This window comes from Arachis stenosperma, chromosome 4, assembly GCF_014773155.1.
Source record: "Arachis stenosperma cultivar V10309 chromosome 4, arast.V10309.gnm1.PFL2, whole genome shotgun sequence".
Taxonomy (NCBI): Eukaryota; Viridiplantae; Streptophyta; class Magnoliopsida; order Fabales; family Fabaceae; genus Arachis; species Arachis stenosperma.
The window spans coordinates 140742123-140768465 of record NC_080380.1 but is presented as its reverse complement, the minus strand read 5'-3'; the positions used below and the strand labels follow the sequence as shown (position 1 = coordinate 140768465).

The window sequence follows — 26343 nt, the reverse complement described above, 5'->3', positions numbered from 1 at the left end:
GAAATTATTTTTAAGGTGTAATTTAAAAGTTTAATTTTGATACGATGATATTAATATAAAATATTTTATACAGTCGTATAATTATATTTATTTTTTGAATAATTATTTATGTAATTATTATTAAAAAATAATTATTTTTACTCATATGATATTATGTTATTAAATACATATATACAATTATTTTGTATTAATAATAATACATTAAAATTAAATTCTCAGTTTAATTTGTTTTCAACAAAAACTTAGAAGACTAAAGATATACAGAAATTATTAAACAAAAATGTTAATAAATATTAGAATCATATTTAGCGGGTATTTGTGTGGACTCAACTGATGCGTTAAAAGGGTTTAATATTGTTTTGCACAAATTACATAATTCAACTAATATGTGGAATACATTGATAACTTAAAATTAAATACTTATAAATTTAAGTGGAATATATGGAACAATATCAGTCATTAATTCATTATTATTGAAAACTGCCATCTTGAATAATCACATAAATAAAAATGACGTGATTAAATAATATTATAATTTTTATTTATGCAATCAACACATCATAGTTTAAGCCCTATTTTTATTACCTAAATGAAACATTTAATTTTATCATAAGATTTTATAATAAACAAAAAATTATTAAGTTAACCATTTTTATTGGCATCATAATATAATTTTTATATATGTAAAAAATATTATTTTCACCATTCATATAATTAAACTAAATTAGATTTTATTATTATTAATTAGAGTTAACTGCCAATTCAGTGTCAAAAAGATTTAGTCACTGACCAAAAATATCCTTAAAAATATTATCAGTAAAATAGCCTTGAATTATTTAAAAATATAACAAAAATAATCAATAAATATTATATTTTTTGTAAGTAATAGAAAAATTTTTATATTTAGCAAACGACTTATCTATTTAATCTAAATTTTTGGGGTAATATTTGAATAAATATTTAGAAGGTGTACACAAAAATAGAACAAAATTTAATCTCTAATTTTTTTTTAAAAAATCACTTGAAAAAAAATTCATCAAATTTTAAAAATGAAAAAATCTTATCTTTTTATAATCATTGCAAAATTTTACATTAAAATTTAATTTTTAAAATTATTTTTTAAAATATATATTTAATATTTAATTTTTGTTGTCATATTTGTTTAATTTTTAGAGATTTATTTATTGTTAGTATATTTTAAAATTTTTGTCATCAGGAATATAAACTTTTGAATATCATTTTAATAGTTTATTTTTATTATTATTGTTGTTATGGTTATTATTATGGTACTAGAATGGAATAATATTGATTTTCTATATATATGGCATTCAATATATATACATGCTAACATGCATATATAGTAATTTCCAGCTGGCATGATTATTAGATATTGAAATTGAAGAAGTATGAATGCAAGGGTCCCAATTTCCCTATCAAATTAAAATATGTCCAAACTGAACTACTTATAATTAAAAACGTGATGCATGCCTCCAAGCTTTTGTTGGCCTAATCATCCTAATTTGTTAACTTAATGATTGTTATTACTTATTAGTCCTTGTCTGACTTAGTCAATGCAACACTTTTGTCAAATCTTTGTATAAAATTAAGGTAAAGATATTATCTATTATCAATAATTTTGGACATTTAAAAGAAAGTGTCAATATATATTTCTGTTTATATATGACTCAAAATTATGTTTTTTTTAGACTAGAAAAGCATTAATAATTGCACTGTTTTAATTAAAATTAAACATTTGCAGTCAAATTGCTTTTATATAACATTTTGAATTTTGGAGCAATATGCATTTAGTAATTAATATAAGTAATACACTACTCTAAGTCACGCAATGTATTATTGCATTGGTTTGCAAGATATTAAGGCTCAATGGATGTTGACATATATATTATTGTTTTTTAAAAAAGTAAAATAAAACTATATATTTAGAGTACAGTTGCATGCTAGGGTTAGGATAACTGAAAAAATTATTGGTTTGAATATATAGATATAATTTTTTCATTATATTTTATATATACATATATAATAAGTACTTATTTATTAGGTCTCATTATTAAGTTATTAAATTTTTTTAATAAAATATATCTTTTTTATATTTTATTGTGTTTGATAAAATTTTAATAATAAAAGTAAAAATATTAGAAAAATAAAAAATATATTTTTTTAGAAGTTGTAATTATATTTTTTAATTTTTTGCATAAAAAAATTATTTTAACATAATAAATAAGCAAAAAATATTTTTATATTATTATATTCAACATAATTATTAAGTAAAAAGATATTTTTATATGAGATTTTAAATATAAAATCATTTTTTTTAAATAACTTAAAAAAATCATTTCTTAAAAGTTTACACAAATAGACCCTAAGCAACACTCAAAATCATATTACTAATAAAAAGTGGTCTTATATATTATTTTTAGTATTTTTAATTAGTTTTTAAAATTTTATTTTATGAGAAAAAAAGGGTGAAAAAAAGGGTGAATTTTTCTTTTCTTGTTGGTTAATTAATTGCACAAGGACTTCTCCAAAATGGTTAATAATGATCCCAAAGCTGATTCTTATTCAATTTCAATGGTGACAGGCTGACAGCAGTAATATAATATAATAAGCAAATACTACTAAGTCAACAGATTTTAAATATTACTAAAAGCCGTTTGAAATCTGAATAGATTCATAAATGACTTTTTTAATCTTTTAATTTATAAAAAAATGTAATATTAATATTTAGTATAATTTTTTAAAAAGTTATTTTAGTGCTTAAGTAGAAGCTTCTTAATAATACTAATTGATTTTCCATTTTGATTATAAAGGTATTTCAAATCTATATATAGGTTTGGTATCATAAACTAAGGTTTAATTAATATATAGTAATTTACGTAAGTGACCAATTTGTTGGGTGGTTTTGATTTGCTTTGCTTACGGAAAGTGTTTTGCTTTTGCGCAAAGTGAACGAAATCTAAGTTGTTGAATAATTCTTTGATTTCGTTGTCTCGACAAAGACCTTTGTAATATATATAACCATTTATCACCATAGATTATGGATACATTTATTTATCTTATTTTTTAAAAAGTAATTAGTTTAAAATAATAAAATAATAAAATAATAAAGATTTTTTATATAAAAAAATTATACATAAATATATTATTTTATTATATTCAATTCAGTCTTTATTAAATTTCGATTGAATTTGTAAAATTTTAAATTTTAAATTTTATTAGTTTAATTATCGGTTTAATTTTTAAAATCTTAGATATAAAAAAGAAATTAATACATTTTAAAATTTTTTATAATCTTATAAGAAAAGTCAACTTAATTAGTAAGTTATCCTTTTAAATAATTTAAATTATTAATATAAAATATAATAAATAAATAATTAAAATTTATTTAATTACCAAAAAGCATCTCTCTTGATAGAGAACCTTTAAAATTATGGCTATAAAAGTTTATGTTAAGAGAATGCTTTCTTATAATATTTTAAATGATTAAATTAAAGTTAAAGTATGATTTTGTTTTTTAGGTAAAATTTTTTTATTTTTAATATTTTTTTATAAAAATATTTTTTTATAATATTTTTTTTAAATTGCTCTTAATTTTTTTATTTAAATTTTAAAATTTATGACCAAATTTTTTAACGAAAAAAATTATAAAATAAAAAAAAAAGAAAAGGAAAAGAAAACGGACCAAAGGAAGAAAGAGAATTACGGAAAAAGGAAGAAAAAGAAGAGGGAAGGGAAGGAGAAGAAAGGAGAAGGGAAGGTGAAGACGACGCTAGCGAGCGAGGGCGGACGTCGAGCTAGCAAATTGGCGAGGAAGGATGTTTGCCGTGTCGCCGTTCTGTGCGACCTCTTCGCTAGCTCGCAGGTCACCGCTGTTTCTCGCATGTCGTTCATTGTTGCTTCATGTTCTCATCGTTGCTGGTCCTTTTTAGGATTTTAATTCTATTTTTGATTTGTTGATTTTGTTAATTACATTGTTGATTCTTCTGTTTTTATTTTTTTTATTAATTATATTGTTAATTTTGTTAATCGTATTGTTTCTGATTCTGATTTTATTGTTGTTTGACTCTAATTCTAATCTGATTCTAATGTTTTTCTCACCACCAACACAACCAACTTCAGATCTATGGTTCAGGAATTCACCGGCATCCCTTCTCCGCCCTTCTCCTCCGCTCTAACACGCACTAAGCCCAAGCCCAAACCCAAACCCAAACCCAAACCCGCTATTATTCCATCATCACAATCACACTAGCAGCATGCTTGATGCTATGGCTTCTACTACCACCGCCTCCAACAACCTCCTGTTCTTCCTTTACCCTATCACCACACGAATCTAACCATGCAAAACAACAACCCTACCACCACTACTACCGGTCCTTCAACAATGTTCCTGCAGGGTTTGCTAGCAAGTCTATCCATGGCGCCATCGCTTCATCAGGCGCCGAACTATAATAACAATAATGTGCAACTGATGATACCACATGATCAAGAACATGTAGCTTCTGATGAAGGTATCCCAAGCCATGATGGTAAAACAAAAAAATATTTTAAATACTGAGTTGATTTCACGTCCCTGTTGTTTTCGGTGGTGGTGGTGGCGTCGGTTGTTTTGGCCGATGGAGTGGAGGCTGATGAGAATAGGGGTAAAATTGGAAAAAATAATTTAACTAATAGTTGATTGTTACAAAATTAATGGTAAAGATAAAAATTAAAATTTATTTTAAATATTAAAAATAAAATTGAATTAAATTAAATGTTTAAAATAATTTAAAAAATTAAAAAAATAAAAATAAAAAATATACTTTTATTTTTTCTATAAACTACCTCGTAATAAATAGATAAATTCTATTAAATTCTCTTAAAAACGTTAAGAATAAAAAATATATTTTACATTTTATTTTTATAAATTAATTTATAATAAATAGATAAATTTTATCTATATCTCTCTTAAATAAAAGATTAATTTCTCTTTATAATATGTCTAATCATTATTGGATAAATTATATTATATCATCATAGTTAATATTAACTTTTAATTTAACATAAATTTTAAATCACAGAAAAAACATCTGCCATTGAAACAACCAATGCAATATATTCACGGTTTATGCTTTATATCATTTTAAACGTAGATTGCTCTATTGTATCTTATAGCAATTTATGTTTAAATTTTAAAATTTTTACCGTCTATAGCAGTTTATATAAATTACGGACTGAAATGTAATAATTTTACAAATCTTACAAATGAGTAATTTTAAATTTCATTTGGTTTAAATATGCAATTTACTCCAAAATTTATGCATAAAGAAACTAAATAAAAAGTTAAAACAGTGAAGGTTAGAATAATATTTGTGAAATTCATGCTTATTAATCGATGATTATGCAAAAATATATTTAAATATTCAATGGAATATATATATCTATTGTGGGGCTGATGAAGCAGATATTATTCATGCTTGTGATTATAAGTAAAAGTAAAATGCTATCACCTATCAGACATAATAATAATGCATGTGGTTAGCATAAAAGTGGCCAGACATTAGAAAAAACAATCAAATGTGAAATGATTCACTAGTTTTGACACAACTATACCTTATTTTTGGCCATTCTTCTACAAGTTGAAAACAATAATCTTGATTCCACACCACACACTTTAATTTGACAGATATGAACAATTTTCTGTTTTATTTATTTGTTTGTTTAATTGGTTTGTTTGTTTGTTTGATTGATGGTTATAAATCAAATTATATATTAATGCATGTAGGTGTCCTTTTCCTTGCCATAAAAGTCATTTCATAACAATTATAGTTCAACGGCTTTTCATCTCACTAGTAAGCAATTCAAAGATCTTCAATCTAGCAGTTTTTTTTTTTTTGGTAGTAGCTCTTGTAGTCTCGTTACATTTAATTAATTGATTAAATAAAACATTTATATTTATAATATAGTAAATATTTAAACAAAGATTCTGTTACATGAATAACCTGAAAATAGAGGCCCAAACTATGGTGGAAGGTGGTCTCCAACTTGTTCACGTATGGGAGCCGCCGTCCGAGTTGTACGCGTGTGTTTGAGGAATAAAGGGGTGGTACCTACAAAGACACTCTAATACCTAAGTCAGTAAGGAATTAAGCAGGTTTTGAATATCTTAGAACTTAGGTTTACCTGAATGTGTCAGTGTATTTATAAGTGATGATCCAATAACCACTGTTGGTGTAGTTCCACTTCTGAAGGTGGATAACCAGCCCTTTATCTTAAGATTGTTGAGATATCTCTTCTAGAAGTAGGTGAGAGATTTTAGGGGGGAGTTACTTATTTGAATAAGCGTCATCTGGCAGTTCATGTCGAATCCGACCTCTTTGAGGATGTCGGGTAGATGGTAAAGGCCACCCTTTGGATTGGCCTTTTTTGACTTACTTGGACCTGGACCATAGTATTGGATCAGGGTAAGAACAATAGCCCTACTCAAGTCCGATCTCTTAGCTATGAGTTGGATTCGAGTATTAATTGAACTCGGGTATATTCTAGTCGAAAAATCCACGTGATTTTAGTTTTAAAATCGACGTGATTTTAAATTTCTTCGATCGTCGCATCTGATCAAATGTCGCATCCGTTCGAGAATATCTGTCCAACTGACCTTCCCTGACCAGTTTTTCTATCACATTTTTTAGGTTGTAACAATCATTGGTGGAATGACCATACAGCTTATGGTACTCACAGTATTCGCTACGACTTCCACCCTCCCTTTCTTGATGGATCGAGGGGGAGGTAGCTTTTCGATTTGGTAAATTTCTTTGTAAAGGTCGATTAGAGAAACTCGTAGAGGAGTATAAGAATGATATCTCCTAGGCCTTTCAGACCCGACTTCTTTTTTTTCTTAGGCTCCCTCTCCTTCTCCTTAGATGGGTGAGAGTGCCCAGATCTCCAACTTGGTTCCCGTAGTCTGGCATTTTTCTTCATGTTGATGTACTTTTCAGCTCTTTCTTGTACATCACTCAAAGAAGTCAGGTGTCTCTTAGAGATGGACTGCGAGAAAGGTTCTTCTCGAAGTCCATTAACGAGACCAATTATTTCTGCCTCAGTAGGCAAGTCCTGAATTTCTAGGCACGCCTTGTTGAACCTTTCCATGTAGTCTCTCAAGGGTTCTCCGATCTCTTGTTTCACTCCTAGTAGGCTAGGTGCGTGCTTGACTTTGTCCTTCTGGATTGAAAACCGCATAAGGAACTTACGCGAGAGGTCGTCGAAGCTGGTGACCGACCTGGGGGGAAGGCTATCGAACCACTTCATCGCCGCCTTTGTCAAAGTCGTTGGGAAGACTTTGCAGCGAGTAGCATCACAAGCGTTGGCTAAATACATCTGATTTTTGAAGTTGCTTAGGTGGTACTTAGGGTTAGTAGTTCCGTCGTATAGATCCATGTCAGAGCTTTTAAAGTTTCTGGGTACTTTAGCCCTCATAATATCTTTGCTAAATGGATCTTCTACCCTTAATGGGGTGTCTTCTCGGTCAGCACGAGAACTCCTATCACTGACGGTGGATTCCAGTTTTAAGAGCTTTTCTTCAAACTATTTTCGTCGCTCGGCTTCCCTTCTGAGGTGTCTCTCCACCTCACACTGTCGTTTCAACTCTTGTTCTAGTTGTTCCAACCGTCCTTGGTGGCCGTGTAACAGCCCCATGAAATTGGCAGAATGAGGTTGTCCCTCTTTATCCGGTTGATGAATCTCGGAGGGGATCCTTTTTGAACCCTGAGTGTTCGAGGGACCCTCACCATGCTGTCCTCCCGTTCCTTGGAGAGGTATTATTGCCCTGTCACTGTTGACCGCGTCTTGGTGTTCTTGCTCAGATTCCGGTGCAGTGTGTTTGTCTTCGGGATGGTTGTCTGCCATTGTACGTCAATTTTTCAGGTTCTCTGACAACGGCGCCAATGTTATGGGGTAACCTGAAAAAAGGTGGATTGGGCTAGAGTAGAGGGCCCAAACTGTGGTGAAAGGTAGTCTCCGACTTGTTCACGTTTGGGAGCCGTCGTCCGAGTTGTACATGTGTGTTTGAGGGATAGAGGGTGATACTTGCAAAGAGACTCCAATACCTAAGTCAGCAAGGGGTTAAGCATGTTTTGAATATCTTGGAACTTAGGTTTACCTGAATGTGTCAATGTATTTATAGGTGATGATCCAATAACCACCTTTGGTGTAGTTCCACTTCTGAAGGTGGATAACCACCTCTTTATCTTAGGGTTGTTGAGATATCTCTTCTAGAAATGGGTGAGAGATTTTACGGTCAGTTACTTATTTGAATAAGCGTTATCTGCCAGCTCAGGTCGAATCCGACCTCTTTGAGGAGGTCGGGTAGACGGTAAAGACCACCCTTTGGATTGGACCTTTTTTAACTTACTTAGGCCTGGACCATAATATTAGACCAAGATATCAACATGAATGTCTAAAAAAAAAATTATAAATCTATTTAATTGAGTAAATAATTAATTTATTTTATTTAAATAAAAAAACGACTAATAATAGTGAAAGACCTAGTTTTATATGATTCAATCAATTTTGCCTAGGATTATAATAAACAACTGATTTCAAAGTTAACCATACACACAACAATCATGATTCAATAAAGTAAAACAACTAATTTCAAAAGCTTCCACTCAAAACAATATCTTATTTTAGTGTAGTAAATTGTGAACGTTTTAAATGACGAATCTGATGATAACCATGATTGCCCAATTTAATTATTATTATTATTATTATTATTATTAGACTTAATTATACTATATAGATTTTTTATAATTTTACCAAAGTTTTAATGGTGTTCTTTCTAACTATTTTCTGTTAAAAATAGAATTTCTTTTTGGAATATTCATTTTTTTCTGTTTGATGTATGGTAAATTATGAAATATTCTAAAAGCAAATATTTTAATATTATTATATTGTTTTGAAAAAATAACAATTTGTAAGGATCTAATTATAATTTTTTTTATCAAATATAAAGATTTAAGTATAAATTTTTGAAACTATTTGTCATACCTATTTAAACCTAATTAAAGATAAAAATTCTGATTAAAAAATAGAAGAACTGTAATTACCATTTTTTAAATTCTTTTCCTTTATTTAATATCTGTGGTTCGACTTAAAAATCAAAATTTAAAAGAAGCATCTATTATTTGATCAACTTGTTGTAGGTAACCTAAAGAAAGATCTATGTATGCATGTAAAATGTGATGCTAAGCATAAAAACCAAAAGCAATTTTTGTTTCTACCTCATTTGTATAAAATGAAGAAAGGAATCAGGTAAAAGGGTTCTTGTCTCACAGTAGTCCCGTGTTTCTCATTGAAAGATTAATAATTGAAGGGGGAAAAAAACATTTTAATAGCATTTTCTAACTTTATTACTTAACATAGCTTGCTTCTTTTTCAGGCTTTGTTATCAAACTCGGAAGTTGCCACTTGCTTGATATTTCTTTGATTCCATACAATTGGGGAAGTGTTTGTTATTATTGAGGAGCCAGATACTTAATGCAAAGAACCCTAACTGTGTTAAAAGTCAACATCAATCACAGACACATTCCATTGCCTTGGATGTTAGGACTCTATCTTATTTTGGATCAGATCGTCTCATTATTTTCCCTCCATGTAGCAACATTAACATATTATTATAAAAGAAAAAACAATCATGTCACGTTCGAAGGAAAAAAAAGTCACCAATCAGCACCACGTATAGAAATATATGTTTAATATTTTATAATTTTTTAATATATTTTTATAAACAAATTTGATTATTTTACTTTGGCATATTTAATTATTTTAGTGATTGAATATTTAATTAGAAAAATATATAAATCAACATATATGAATATACACAAACAAATATATAATAACTTATTTAGTGACTGATTTTTAATTTATATAGAGATTTTTTAACAACAATATAAGAAGCAAATCTGATAGATTGGAGATAAAGGGTTATATATTTTTCTTCAATTCATTTTCAACCCTTCTAATTTTATCTTAATAATTGAATAAGAAAAAAATATCCATCCTAAATTCCTAATATTAGTTTGAGACTTTTAGTGATGTTTATTTTTTTAAGTATGGTTTAAGATTTCAGAATTGAATAAAAACTTAAATATTAAAAGAACTTCATTCATAAATAAATGAAGCTGATTAAAGTGATATTATTCATGTTCAACAAATTCTAAATAATGGTCATATGAGGTAATCATTCTGTCTCATTTCTGTTGAGAGAAAACTTTATGATTAGCCTCTTACTTGTTTAGTACGAACTTCCAATTTATGTTCATAAGTTGAGTTTGAAAGGTTTCAATAACACTCATAGACATCATGTTCTAACCGCAACTCTTTTGACATCATCAGCTATATCCTGAAGTAGCATTTTTCTTTGATTAAACATGAATTCATTATTTCTTCTCAAAGCAGATTATTCTCAACCATATTTAAGTTATTAACATCACAAACCATCAAATAAAGTTATGCATAACTCCAAAAATAAAGTGATAATATTATGAAAATGGGAAATATCAGAGAAAGAAATCAAAGCAAAAGGTTTGATTAATAGATTAATAAGATGGAGATGTAGTGTTTCTTTTTCTTTTTTTTACAACACAATTATTCTCTCTCCCTCTTTTGTTTTTGTACAACAGAAATAATAAGATATGAACCTAAAATCTCATGCATAATATCCAAATTTCTTACTGGTATAATATTTCCCGCGGATCTGTACATAGCTATACGGCTATACTAGGGGACTCGCACGATGATGACGACTCGCCAAGAAACTCTGATCTTAGCTTCATCAATAAGCGACCAAGATAGTTTAAGCCTTCTCCATCTCGACCTCCACCCCAAAACAAATCATGTGGTGAAGCCTCGACAAGAACAGAACCGGTGGTTGAAAGAAGCATGGTATTCAAATGTGGGTATGTCGAGAATTTGCATTTCAGTGCCCTGTACATGACATCAATCTTTATGTTGTCCCAATCAGGCCTTACCTGCATACCCAAAACGTAATTTTCAATCCTCTTACAAAAATAGGAGAAGGAACACATGCTTAGACATAATAACAGGGGTCGCTGAATCTGATGTATGTTATAAAATAACTTGCCACATTTTTGAATTCATAAACCAGCATATACTATAGTAACAACAACAACTACAATTTGCATATAATAAGAAACTTCCTATAGTTTTTGCTTCTTTCTTATATGCTTTTGATAACTAAAAAAAAACCACTGCAAAAGAAGGATTATGAATTGAAATACAACCAAAGTCATGGCAGAAACAAATGTATATACCTAGTAAAAAAACATCTTTCCGGGAATAATCAAAGCAACAAACCTAGAAAATTGCTATATTAGAGTTGGAAAAATTGTAATGGCTACATACTGTACAAAAACTGATTTATCATTGTAAATCCAATCTTCAGTATGTTACTACATTCATAGAATCATATATGGCTAGTAAAGAATATAAGCCACAAGGGAAAATAACAGTTGCCAAATTGTCTGAGCCAGCAAATGAAAAAACTATGTATTAAGAGAGTGTTTCAGAAGAGTCTGAGAATCGCTTAGGATGATACCAGATCAGGTCGCTTCCTTTGCATTGACCTTCCTATTTTTGCAGCTTCTTCTGGACTTTTTGCAGATTTAATCTTTTCAATGCTATCTCTTGCAAGAGTATCATCCATACCAATAAACTTGTGAGCCTAATCATCAAATTATATCTGTAAGTGACTCAAAACCACAAAGATAGAAGAGGCTACACAAAAAAGCAAGTACCTGGTAGTAATGCTCTACACTCAACCAAGTCACATTATCACCATTTTCATCAGGCATTTGAATGGGATGGGGAGAGAAATTTGACAATGCACCATAAGGATCCCATGTTTTATAGAAAAATATGATGCTTGACTCGTATGGTGAGACAGTAGGATCAACAGCATAAGTTTCATCGAGTGACGGAATAGTAGGCAATATGTCTGGTAAGGGCTGAAGAAATCCACTGATAAGCATGTCAGGCCCAACCTGGATTACAGTTTCAAATAACATGACCTCATTAAAGAATGGCAAAGGCATTATATATCAAGAGCAAGGCCATTTTTTTGTGAAATTGCTTCACTTTAATTATCCAATGGTAGAAACATTTGATGGATTCAATGTTAAACGCTTAGATCAGATGATACTTTATTACTTTTTAAAAGAAGAAAGGAAGCAAAATACTTCTAAGGGAAAAGTGAACCGATCCTACTAACCTGCTTATAGCAAACGTCAATTAGATTCAAAGCCTGAGACATCTCAACCATCCCAAGTTCACCCACAGGAGTTGGTGCATTCTTTCCACCAATGATTTTAGGAGCAACAAATGCATAGACCTGCAGGAAATAATGTGATCATAATCCCAACATGTTAAAACTTCACAAAATGATAAATTCAACTAAGCCAAAATAACTCAAGTTGAATTCAACAGCAAGAAGTACAGTTGCCCATAGAAATGAAGCGTTTTGTAGTGTTAGTGACCTCACCAATGAAAATGGAACCCCGCCCCTAAATAAAACAGCCACATGTAGAATACAAATGAAAACAACTAGGCCAGGATTATAGAGGGATTGTCACAGATGAAAGGAAGATTCTTTTTATTCTTGTCTTAAATTTTATTTCCCTTAGAACTTAATTACTTGTGCCAATTAAAATAAAGACAAGAAAATTCATTATCATGTTAGGCTCATGCAAAACTTCCATTAGGTTTTTCCACCTACCTGTTTCATGTGGCCTAAAGATAGAGCATCATTGATGTATATTTTGGTGGATGTTCAAAACATCGAAAAGGATTCAGTTAACAAGGCTAGGGGCGTCGTGATTATCCATAAGTTTATCCATAACAGGGCTGTTGCTTTTAATCACTATAATCTACAACTAAGCATTAAGATGGTTACAAGAATATAAAAGCATCTTGCTTACAGCTATATAATAATAAAAGGTACTTAATTCAATTTTCACCCACAAAAAGGGGGAAAAAAAAGGAAAACTGAGAAGAACAAGTACCTTGTGAATTACACCAGATGAAATAGCAGCTGCAGCTAATGTTCCTCCACATTCCCAAAATATTGAAAGATACCCTCGATCATGAAAATACTCCATAACATCTCGTGGATTTAATATGTCGAATTCAACAACTTCAACTCCTTTAGATGCAAGCAGCTTTTGTAAACTCCTCCTTGCACCTCTCTGTGTTACCACTATAGTAGAAACCTCAGACATGTCCCATAGGTTTGCTTCCTCTGGAAGATTGAGGGTCTGGGACATTACTATACGAATAGGCATATGCGCACCTCCATGTCTGGCAGTCAGTCTTGGATCTGATTACATTTTGAAAGATATAAGGCACAAAAATTCACATCCCTAGTTTCGTAGGGGGGAAAAGGTAATACTCACTGTCCTTCCGTACTGTGTTTCCACCCACAATAACAGCATCACTTCTACCCCGTAGCTCAAAAACCAGATTTCTAGATTGCTTACTGCTTATCCATGAGGCGTGGCCACTGCTGGCGGCAATTTTCCCTGTCGCAGCAAAAGAAACATAAGCAGTTCAAACAGTGTAGTGTGTAACCATGCAGTTCTATATTCTGCCAGAATTGGTGGCCCTTAGTTAAGTTGTACAAACTGAGAACAAAATTAAAAAAACTAATTAGGAAAAATGAATAAAATGCTCACCGTCAAGGGTCATAGCATACTTTAGAACAGAAAAGGGAACGCGTGAAGCAGCTCTACAAATTAAAGGAGCATTGACAAGAATACAAGCTTTTTGGGCATCCTGCAAATAAAACAAAGAGCATGCCAATGCGAATATGTGAAGAAAAAGTAAATCAATCAACCCTGTAAATCTCCACTAGAAAACCAATATTTCATTTCAATAAAACAATAATGCAGATCTTCTCTCTTCCTCAAATTCAAACAGAAACTAAAAAGATTTAACATACAAAGAAGGTAATGATGATGGTGACAGGTGAATTGCACACACCTCCATAACTTTGCTTGTGAGGTCCTCACCAAGGAGATCAACCTGCAAACCTTGGCTCCTCAGTGCACGCACAGCATTGCCCCTGAGATGCTGCAATGGATTCCTCATTCCAATGACAACCCTTTTGACCCCTCCCTGGTTGGTTTCACAGGCATGGTCGTTTATAAAATATCAAATATCAACAAGAAGCACAAACTAGAGACAACAAATAGCATTGTACACCACAGCGACAATCGAGATATAAATTTTGGTAAGGACTAAGTCACCAAATTTATCCGTGAAAAAAAAATTTACAATATTGGGCATGTGAGTCCTGATACAGAGAAAAAATTTAACAGTATTTCAAGATTTAAAATGTCATATTTACAGACTAACGGGACCTTTCTAAATTTTCAGAAACTATGCTGAGGTTTTTCCAAGGATCAATGTACCCAAAGATTTGTTTCTTCGTGGACTAGAAATTTAGAGAAAAAAAAAAAAAGAAAACAAAGTCAAACCTGAACAAGAGCAGAAACAGCTGCATGATCGCCATGGCAATCACCAGGTTCCATGTTGAGGTATGCAGTGGCCCCGCGGCAAAGCTCCCCTGCAGCTGCCACAGCTTGTGCCTCGGCAGGAGTGGTGCCCTGAGCATACAGGTAGGCCTCACTAGCAACGGCGCCAGTCGGGGTGGTGATGACACAGCCAAAGTTTGGGTGGGGAGAGGTGAAGCCAGCAGACTTCTCAGCAAGAATGGCTGCACGTCGGACAAATGCAGCATCGAAGGCATGAGGTCCATTGTTGGAGGTGCTGTGGGATGATGCCTTTGCCATACATTTGCAGATAATGGAGGCCGGGCTGAGATTCAGACACAACGCCATAATCAACACTCACTAGCTTACTTGTCTTTGTAGCTTGCTTCACTCTCTGTGTCAGTTTGAGTTTTGTATCTCTGTAACAGGTATAGTGGATCCTAACTGCCTAACTGCAATCAGTGAGAGAATTGTGTTAGAACCAACCTCCCTTTTGGGTGTGTTCTTCACCGTGTTCTTCTTCCACTATCTGAATTTAGCATTCTATCCCTCTAACTCTAAATTTCAACAACTTGCAAGTAGCAGTAGAAATACAAAAAGTTTATATTTCAGAATTGCATTGTTCCATTACTCTTGATAAATCCTTCTCAGTATTCACTGGTCAGTTCATATCATTGCACTATCGGTGAGTGACCATATCAGCTATGAGGCATTTCATCATACAACTTGTGTGCAACCAAACAAAAACGCCGAATGCAGAGGGCAAAAATCCATTATTCAATCCACGATTCTAAGAAGTTTAGAATATTCAAAATATCTTTTTAAGTTTGTTTAGATACAACAAAGAAATGAGAAAAATGTTACCGTACCAATGGGTGATTCTCAATTCTCAAACAGTGATGAGGCCAATCTCGCACGAGATGCACGTGCAGGTCACGTGTGGCGTTGAACATGCCAGAAGAAAGAGGAGGCTGGCGACTGACTACATACACTGATTTATTATAAATGATACTTTGGTTTGTTTTTCGTTTTAGAGAAAAATAATAGTTGGTATTATTTTGATTTTGGATAGATTATTTAAATTTCTTTTATTTTTTAATCTAATTAAAGTTTTGCTTTTTTTTTTATTATTTAATATTTATTCTTTTTTTTTATCAGTGATAGTCCGTGACAAAATTGATTCTCGATCTTTCTTAATTTTCAGTTGAACTACACAAGTCACAACTCACAACCTCTGAGCTGGTAATGATTTTAATATGATCTAGCACTCTAATGTGTCCTCATTTGTTGTTGATTCACGATGTATTGAGGTAAAACATTTCCCCACCATTGGTGCTTCTAACAATAAATTTACTAACAGTATAATTTGAGGAATAGATTGACTCCTATCCCTGTCACTTTCAATCAATTTTTGTTATAACAACAATTAGATTTTAAAAATACTCTGAGACAAATTAGTCATTTTTCAAGATAAGAAAAAGATCAATTTGTCCGACAAACATAATTGTCAAAAAACTCAATAAAAATTTGATAGGACTTCTTTTTAAATAGCAATAAACCAAAACAAAGAAAAAAAAAAAAGGAAAATAGAAAGCATAGCGGGTCACAACTCACAAGGAATCCATCCCATTATTTAACACTCACTCACAATAAAGTCAAATACAAAGTGAAATATAGGATCATAAGTGCCATTCCAAGCAGATCAAACTAAGGAGCCAATAATATCTCATAACAATAACAAGGTACAAGAGCCATCCACAGGGCTTGGTGTAATGTAAATGCTATCACACTTATTCCTCCTCTTCTGCCTCCTCCAGCCAATTCACAAAGGGTTCCAATGCTTTCACAAAGGTTTGCCTGTACCAGTTCCAAATATGTAATTGAGTCAAAACCAAAATAGAGGGGGAAAGGAAACACTATATGGTGTCATGTTTGCCGGCTTGCATTACCTGCCCTTCGTGTTTGTTCCTTTGCGGAACCAATGAAGGATGGTGTCTTCAGCCAGCACATCCTGCTCGTAGAGCGATCTAATAATCTCCGGGAACAGCTTCATCAGTTTTGCATCTTCGTAGCATTGCATCTGTACCTTGTACATCAGTTCTAGCTCCAGCTTCCCAGTGGTGCAGAATGTGTTCAACAGTTCTGCCCAGGTTTTTACCTTCATCATAAAATACACAAATTTTATCACCGGTTTTCATTACGATAACGCGTTAGCAACCAATTCATCAAATTGTTTTTCTTGATAAGCTATTAAATGGAAAATTCAATCAATATAAACTGGACTACCTATTATAAGAAATAAACGCGGGCATACATTAATACCATATGAAACACATGCCAGATTCTAAGCAACACGCAAATAGGTATACATGAAGCAGGTTGGAGTGATACCTGGCGTAGGGCTGAATTTGCATTCTGTTGCTGATTTTTACCCGACCACTGGACAGCATCCATCAAAACATCCCACAAGACCCGGACAACCTCAATATCTGGCAATTTAGCATCTCGGACCCGCACCTTCACATTCTCAATTACTTCAGATATATCAACCTCCTCCGTTATCTGAGTTGTCAAAGCAGACTTCATTTCCTTAAGTTTCACCTCAAATATTTTCTTCTCATTGTACTCAACCAATGCCACTAGTCCTTCCTTGCTACAAGGTGACATTGAACAGACATGTAATGTAAGTTTCAGCAAAAAGTAAAAGTAAAGTAAAATAAAATAAAATAAGGCATGCCAAACACCATAGCCTATGAGTCTAAGTAAATAGCCACCTTCAAAGAAAATTTGCAAGACAAGGATAAGTAAAAGGCCACACTAGACAATCAATAAGCTGAAAAAACAATCATCCGGCTATTGGAATAAACAAAAACAAAAACAAAAACTTGGAAGTGCAATGTCTTGTAAAAATAAAGTCCATCATGCTACAATACCAAACAGTCTCAGTATTGATACATCCTACTCATTGATAACAAGAATTACCTGAAATGCTCAGAGAAAGACTCGTTGGATCTTTTTGTAGGAGGGAAAAACTCCAAGAGGTTATCCTCTACTTTTCCTCTTTTCAGAATTGAAATAAGATCATCAAGGCTGTTGTCAATCAGATACTCCTTAAAGAAGTCGGTTATGAATGACAGAACTAGCCCTTTGGCCACAAGGTTATCCTTAAGAAGTGGTTGGAACACGGTCTCTGGTGGAAGACCAGAGAGCTTCTGGGAGAATGCAAGTGCTGTGAAGATTGCCAGCTTTTTCCTCTCATTTTCCTCGAAAAGCTCCAAGGACTGGAGGAACTTTTGCATAACATTTTCGAGGTTCTTAATGAGGAATGGCCTTCGCCTCAAAATCTTTTGTATGTAGATTACAGATGGTAAGATGACTTCACGCTTTGGCTCACACTCTATTATAGAGTATGGATGGCGCTCCCCCTCATCAGGCTTGGTAGTTCCAGGTTGTGTACGACCCCCAGTGAAAACAACCTACAGTAATGAAAATTTGAGGTGTAAGCGATCCATAGGACATCTTAAGTCGTACATAAATCAAGTAACCAACTATGCTAAAGGATCACAAGACATTGATAGATGGCCTGATTGATGTTGCTCTAGATGGAATAAGTACGAAATAAAATATCAGACTCAAATGTCCTCCCATGTCATCCAAACAATGAAACTATGATTTGTTGTTTATCCTATGTATCAAATATGCTTTGCAATGAAGAAAACAAATGGCCCCTTCATGGTGAAACACTGAACAATACGAATGAAACGTAAGGTAACTAGGATCTCTCTCATGCTGTTTTGTGACCTCTGTCTAGATATGGATACATATGATGATATCAAAATAACCTGCATCTCAAACCCATCCACTGGTGTCCTCATCGACTGCCGATCACTATAAAGAAAGAAAAACCACGAGCAGAGAGTATAAAGAAATTTTTTGCACAAGCATGCACGCAAATTAGAAAATGAGGTCAACCATCTAAGCATGCCCACCATAATAGTTACAGATATGAAAGCATGATACCAAGTGCACTCCTAAAATGTGACTAAGTACCCCCCCCCCCCCCCCACAACAATCGAATCCAGAATCAAAGAGTACCAAGTGCACTCCTAAAACCCATAGAACGGAGACAAATTATTAAAAAAATTTAAAAAAACTCAACGACAAAATTTCTCAGCTGGATTTGACTTGCCTCAAAAAAGGTGTCACCGTATCTTGAGAAGTTAAGGTCTGAAGATTCAATGTTCTTAGCAACAAGTTCCTATAAAAATAAATCACCAAATCAGAATATTGAAATTATCACAATGAGTGAGAGTGCGAAATGAAAATGGTCAATCAAAAAACATTATATAAAATGCAACAGTAATATTACCAGATCACCAGCATTATCCAAATAAATCTGGACCACTGCATCCGCGAATGCTGCAGGGTCCAGCGGCGCTGCAATATTCCGTTTGCGGGTCTTAATCCGCGTGCCACTGTAAATGAGATCAACAATGAATAAGAACCCAAATATATATAGGAAGTACCATCATAATATCAGCTCATAACATGACCATGTTATACAGGTACATAGCCAGAAATATTTGAGAGTAACATGACTTAAGTGATCAAGCTCTAGATTGATATGAATATTCTATTGCCCATTCTGTATTGAGACTATGTAACCCTAAACTGTGACAAAACATAGTTCGTTTAGGACAAGTTTAGATGTTAGGAGTAGAAGGTACCATGTTCAAAGTTAAAATTCTGTTTTCTGAAAGAAAGATTCTTTAATTAAAAAAGAATCACTTTTTTTTTAATAATAAAAAACAACTGCTCCCTTGATCTACAATACCACCATACATAAACATAAAGAGGGGGAGAAGAAGATTACAATACTTACCCAAGAGTGGGTCTCTCCTTCGAGCTGCAAGAAACACAAATCACGATTAGTAAGGGGTTAAACAGTATATAATTTTCAACCACTAATCATTATACACACTTTCCATGACTAGAAACAAAAAAGAACAATTTTTATTCGAACAAAACACAACATGATATGATTAGCTCAATAATTAAAATCAACAGAACCACCAAATTGATGCCGGATCAGCTAGTGCCAGATTTATCACCAAAAAAAGCAAGTGCTAGGTTTTCTTCTTTCTCAAAGAAAGAAGAAATTTTCACAAGATTCTAGAATCTAAATCCTCTGGATCTAAGAAAGATCACGAGATAAGAAAAGATGAAAGATTTTCGATCCAATAAAGGTAATAAGTAAAAAAAAAAAAAAATATTTGATGATAGCTAGAACGAGATCGCATCGCAAAGCTTGGATCAGTGAAATGATAAGGACAGAAGCAAAATCGCAGAGGTGGAAGTAAAAGGAAGAAGAGTACCTCATAAACCAAGACGAAGAGGAATCGGAAGATCGGTGAGTCTGCGACTCGTTACTTTTTTAGAGAGAGAAAGTTAGAGAGAGAAACAGAGAAGAAGAAGAAAAGAGAATAAAGAACGTAACTTTGATCAGCACCGGCCACCAATATTTATGTTGTATTCTTTGTTTATTGTTAATTTTAATTCGTTGTTTATTGTTAATTCGGTGATTAATTATTAATTAATTAGTTGTTACTTTACTACTCTTAATTGTCGGTTTAGCATGTGAGGATTGGGGTTTGAAAATTGCAATGGTTAAAAATTACAAATGAGGTCTTTTTTAATAAATAGTATTCATTTTATGAATTTAATTTTTTAGTTAATATTAACTAATTTTTAAAATAATATTTTATTTTAAATTATAAATTTTAAAAAATTTTTAATTATGTTTTTTATTTTTTATAATATTTTCAATAAATTAAAAATTAATTTGTTATAAATATGAACTTTATTAAGAATTTGTCAATAAATTAATACATATATAATATAAAATTAAAATTCTAACATTTATTTAAAGTTTTAAACACTAATAAACTAATTATTTGATTAATTTAAAATTTTATTACTGCTTATTATATGGATTGATAAGAACATGAATAGTTCTAACTTCTAAGCAAGTTACCGATGTAACTAAAAGAAACAAAGGAAATGTTGGGTTAACCAAAATTCAAGTAAATAGCTCATTCGTTTGATTAGGTTTAGGTTGGTAAAATGTTTTAAATATGTGTTTGTATTTTTTAAAAGTATAAATTTTTTATTTTTTATTTAATAAATAAAAAAATTATGTGTTTATATTTATAACTTTTAAAATATTGGAACTAATTTTTATGAGCTATTTTAAAAAATAAAAATTTTATCGAACTAATATCAGAATTGTGCCACTTTAATTTTTAGGTTTAATTATTGTGTCAGTGTCTATAATTTTACAAAACTTTTAATTAAATTTCTATATTTTTTATTTTAATTAAGTCATTGCATCCAAGTTGGTCCATAACACTGCTTTTTGTCAAGGCCTAAAATGACATTAAAGCCTTTTTAAGGCTTCATCCTTTTGGAGTTTTGGGTATTTGTCAAACCACAACGAAAAACAATACCAAAAACAAAAGTGCATTACAATGAATAAATTTGAATGAGGCCTGGTCCATGGAGTATTTCCGACCCAAAAAGAAGAGTCAATGAGCACCAACAAAAACGTTGAGCTCTTGTTTAGGCCCCTGTAGTTTTCTTCTTTTGGGTTTAGCCTCTCTTTAAATGATCAAAAAAAAAAAATTTAGGACAGTAATTTTATTAAATTCTAGTCTGTAACCAGTAAAAAAGAAGTGAATAATTCTACATTATTAGATAAATTCTCACACCATTAAAAATATTATTGATAGTTATTAATAGCTACAAATCACAAAAATTACTGCCCTTAGCACTGTTAAAAAAAATTATATAAGTTGGCATAGATGAATAAAAATTTGTGTCTTTTAGTTTTAAACATTCCTTCCATATTCGAATCTTTCTAGAGGATGGAAATAAAACTTTATTACTTGGAAGAATTATCTACTTTGTGTCTCTGCAATGCTCGAAAAGTTATTGAACTTTCGGTCTGAAGAATACCCATGGTTTAAAAAGAGCTTCTAGTATAATATGCATGAGAGAGTGGGTGTATGTATTGTATATTTCTAGTGGTATATATGTATTCTTTACTGGAAAATGCATTGAATTTGAATCCTAGCTGTGACTATGAAATAGTTATATGAACCCATGGAGAAGAGAATGTGTGTATTTTAAAGTGTAACTTGACCAAAAATTTGTGATTTTTTACTTCATTATACTTTTTTTTTTTTGCGACAGAAGATTAATGTTTATCAATCACAGTTTAACAGCTAATTCGTATGACAGTAAATGTGTTAAACTCAATTTGATATTTTATATAATTTAATTTAATATTTCAACAAACTAAATTTTTAGAGAAGTAAATATATCAATTTAATTTATTAAAAAAACCAAAATGGAACTCATATTTTTATTGGAAGTCAACTAGTTAGGCTATCATGCTTACAAGGAAGTGCACCTATAAATATTTAACTAAATTGATAATGAAAGAACCAACTTAATTTATAATTATGAAACCGAGATCAAATTAAACATATTTAAAACACAGAAATCAAAATAATTATCTTGGGAATCAAATTGAGCTTTCTCTCCCATTACATGGCATACTAAATATTAACGTAACAAGTTAAAATGCTGATATGATCAAATATATCATAATCAATATTTAAACCACTATATTAGTACTTAATAAAATAAACAATTAATTATGGACTAAAATATTTTTTTTAATTTTACTAAATCAAAACTAAATAAAATAATTTATAAAGAATAAAACTAAAAAAAAGAATTGAAAATTGATTGAAACCCGAAAAATTTAATGGTTTTCATTTTTTACGGATGATATGGGACTGAATGAAAGGAAACGTAAAAAAAATATTAATATTTAATACATCAAACTTCTCTAAAATAAAAAAAAAATAAAATTTTAATTACCATTAAATTAAAGTAATGAAATTTATATATAAAATAAAAAGTATAACTTTAATAATAATTAATTTCTTATTACCATTTTATAATCCTCCTATTTTAAAAGATTTTTTCCTAACTTAAAAATATATTATTAGACCCTCTATAGCCTATTTCCTATACACAAGTTTATATCTCAATTCAAGTGTCCTAAAAAGTTCCCCAAACATTCTTAGAACTTTTCTTTTTATATATTGGATTAAAAATGATAAATCCTTTAAAGATGATTTAAACTATGTGTTATATGTTATTGTAGATTTTTACACAATATTAACGACATTTTGTTCCTTTATAATTAAAATAATATTTTTTACAAAATGTTAACAACATTTTATCTTTTATAATTAAAATAGTATTTTTTTTTATAAAACGTTAGTAATATTTTGTCTTTTCATAATTAAAGTAATATTTTTTACAAAACATCAATCTTTTATAATTAAAATAATATTTTTTTTTACAAAACGTCAATAATATGTTGCCTCTTTCTAATTAAAATAATATTTTTTATAATTTTATTAAAATATATTTTTATAAAATGTCAGTGACATTTTAATATCTTATAATAATATAAAATACTAAAATAATTAAAAAAATTATATTTTACACTGAAATTATCTATATTTAAAAATTTTAGCCACATTCTTAATGCTAAATTATTAAAATATTAAGAATGCCATGCATTTAATTTCTATAAATAGAATTTTCAGCATTAAACAATAAAGTTAACCCTAATATTAATATTTTGACATAAAACAAAGAGGCTTTTTTCAGAGGAAAAAAAAGTTGGTAACAAAATACACCACGAGGCTTGGAGAACGAAGATCAATTGGATCCTCATTCCCCACGAGTTATAATTTAAACTATACTATATATTATATCTTCAAAGATTCAAAAGCATACCATATGAAAATAATCATTAAGAAATTGCACCCTCGTGTCACACGCACCCAAGCTACAAAGAGAAGAGTGATTGCAATTTAGTGTGATTTTCTTTTGTTTTGTTCCATCGGCTTAAGAAATCATAAAATCAAATATAATCATTAAAAAAAACCTAATCAGTTTTTCTAGAATTTTTAGTAAAATATTTAAGGTCTCAATACTTAATAATTATTAGTCGCTAAGTATTTATTTCCAAACAGTTTTCCCATCAGATTATTTGTGTACATTGAGAGATTCATATGAAAATTTTAACCATTTTTAAAACATATTGTGTCTTTATCAATTAAATAACAATAAAAATTGATTTATCTAATAAAATAAAAAAAGTCAATGACCGATTTTATAATTAAAATGTCTTACTAAAATTTTTTAATAACTTATTTAGAATATTACTCAAAAAGAAGTTGTAAGAATTTTTAAGAGAATTTTATTAATTCGTTCCAGATTTAAATATTATTTAAAGGTTTATCGTTAGTTAATAAATTATTAAATGCACAACAACAAAAATATTTGATAATAAAAAAATTATTTAAAATCAACTAAAATTTGTCTTATTTAACATTTTTTTTTAAAGAAAAAGCTCAACACAATAAGGTGGAGCATATAAAATAATAAAGAACAACCCGACAACTCAAGTCATGACAATCCCTAGTTATCTTCGGCATTGATATCAACAACCATAGGGTTCACCACCACTCTACTCATCGGAAAGCAAGAAGTATCTACTAATAATATCCATCATACGTGAACTTTGATTCCTGAAGATTCTATCATTCCGTTATAGCCAAATTGTCCAGATAACAGTAAAGAAGTCAATCACCCACCTCCTCCTCTGACCTCTTCTTGCTGTAGCATTCGTCCAGCTTTCAAAGTGTTGTTTGAGTGTACCAGGCATGGTCCATTGCCTTCCAATAATGAATAGCCAAGCACACCACACCTGCCAGAAAATCTCACAACCAACAAACAAATGAAAAGCAAACTCCACAGACTTACCACATAAGACACATGTATGGTCATTTGGGTTAATTACACCTAGTCTACACAGTCTGTCCTTAGTATTCACCCTCCCCACCAACACAAACAAAGAGAATAACTCGATCCTTGGTGGAACGAAACCCTTCCAAATTGCACTTGTGAAGCTATAGCTTGTTATTTCCTCCGGGAGAACCGCTTCCTGCAACACCTGCACAAATGAGTTAGTCGAATAAATACCAGATCTATCAAATTTTCAGACCACTCTGTCCTCCCTCTCAGATGTTAGCTGAACAGACTGTAAAACCTGATGGAGTTGGTTTACTAGTGCCAACTCCCACTGAAAAAGCTATCTCCTCCATTGAAAATTTCATATCCACTCTAATCCATTCCAAAATCCGCAATCCCCAATAACAGAACCTTTGAGGTTTGAGACCTAGAAAAGCCTTGGAAACAACTCTTTAAGAACACCGTGAGGTAACCATATATCCTCCCAAAACCGTACTGTTCTGCCATTCCCTACATCCATATACAAATCTCTTATCATTTTTTCACTCACATGTGGCTCCCTGATTTATAACTGGCAAATATCCTTCCAAGGACCCCCTTGTAGGTACAGGCTGACCACACAGCATCTCATTCGGATTCAAGTTATTACAGGAGCAGACGACTTTCTTTCACAGGGGACAATCCTCTTTCGAGAACCTCCACCACTACTTAAAGAGCAAAGTTGTATTCCGAATTAATGCGTCTCTAATTCCCAGATCACCTGCCTTTTTTGGAGCCATCACCACTTCCCATTTTACTAATGGTATCCCATTTTTCCCATTCTCTTTACTCCACAAGAAGCGCCTTTGGAGTGAGATCAACTTCTCCGCTACCGCCTTCGGCATCTTGTATAGGCTAAGATAGTAGATAGGCAAACTTTTCAGAACATACTTAATAAGAACCAGCTTACCCGCCTTGTTTAGGGTATTTGCTTTCCACAGACTTAACTTGTCTTCCACCTTATCAATCACCGGTTTCCAAGTCTTCACAAGCCTCGGGTTTGGTCCAAGAGAAATGCCAAGATATCGGATTGGTAGAGATTCCTTCTTGTATCCCAGCAACTGACACATCTTACGCACCCAATGCCAATCACTATTAACCGGAATGAAGCTAGACTTCTCAAAATTGATACTCAACCCCGACATCAGCTCAAAGCAACGTAACAATCGCTTGTAGTTCCTGATAGTCTCTTCCTCAGTAAGACAGAAGCGAATGGTATCATCTGCAAACTGTAAGTGCGACAGCTCAATGTTCTCCCTTCCAACCAAAAGTGGATAGATGCGGCCATTCCTCATTGCCTCCCTAATCATCCTATGTAGCACATCAACAACTAGCACAAACAGAAACGGCGATAAAGGGTCTCCTTGTCGTAGTCCCCTTTCCATCTTGAAAGGCTTAGTGGGGGATCCATTTATCAAAACCGATATAGACACAGAGCTGACACACTCCTTAATCCTCCCCTTCCATATATGGCCGAAGCCCATCTTCTGCAAAACAATATCCATAAAGCTCCATTTGACCCGGTCGTATGCCTTTTGAAAATCAAGTTTAATAATCGCAGCACTCTTCTTCCTAGCCTTCAGCCACTGCACAGTCTTACAGGCTATCAATGTCTCATCATGAATTTTTCTGCCCTTCACAAACGCACTCTATGTCTCTCCTACTAACCCTGGCATGACCTTCCTCATTCTCTGAACCAATACCTTAGATATGACCTTATACACACAACCCACCATACTAATCGGCCTGAGGTCTTTTATTTCTTTAGCCCCAACAAACTTCGGTGCCAGCGCCACCCAAGTGATATTCGAATCTTTAGGTAACCTAGAAGACCGAAAAAAATCCAAGA

At 31.8% G+C, this 26343-nt stretch overlaps 2 protein-coding genes and 1 long non-coding RNA gene across 3 annotated transcripts; 1 reads left to right on the top strand and 2 right to left on the bottom strand.

Annotated features, from left to right (window-relative positions):
* Positions 1 to 3516: 3516 nt before the first annotated feature.
* On the top strand, positions 3517 to 9706 carry LOC130976916 (uncharacterized). Its single transcript, XR_009084792.1, has 3 exons — positions 3517 to 3880; positions 4138 to 4526; positions 9428 to 9706. It is a non-coding gene; the product is annotated as an uncharacterized LOC130976916 (long non-coding RNA).
* An 841-nt stretch (positions 9707 to 10547) lies between these two features.
* Positions 10548 to 16005, bottom strand: LOC130973685 (riboflavin biosynthesis protein PYRR, chloroplastic). Its single transcript, XM_057898314.1, has 10 exons — positions 15425 to 16005; positions 14541 to 15007; positions 14044 to 14178; positions 13737 to 13836; positions 13458 to 13583; positions 13068 to 13381; positions 12278 to 12397; positions 11805 to 12050; positions 11606 to 11731; positions 10548 to 11018 (listed from the first exon to the last, which is right to left on the bottom strand). Exons 2-10 carry the CDS (start codon positions 14901 to 14903, stop codon positions 10755 to 10757), a joined length of 1794 nt encoding a protein of 597 aa, XP_057754297.1. The 5' UTR covers positions 14904 to 15007; positions 15425 to 16005; the 3' UTR covers positions 10548 to 10754.
* A 151-nt stretch (positions 16006 to 16156) lies between these two features.
* Positions 16157 to 20082, bottom strand: LOC130973686 (uncharacterized). Its single transcript, XM_057898315.1, has 8 exons — positions 19931 to 20082; positions 19438 to 19461; positions 18925 to 19030; positions 18745 to 18813; positions 17538 to 18031; positions 16947 to 17208; positions 16505 to 16713; positions 16157 to 16412 (listed from the first exon to the last, which is right to left on the bottom strand). Exons 1-8 carry the CDS (start codon positions 19933 to 19935, stop codon positions 16346 to 16348), a joined length of 1236 nt encoding a protein of 411 aa, XP_057754298.1. The 5' UTR covers positions 19936 to 20082; the 3' UTR covers positions 16157 to 16345.
* Positions 20083 to 26343: the final 6261 nt, after the last annotated feature.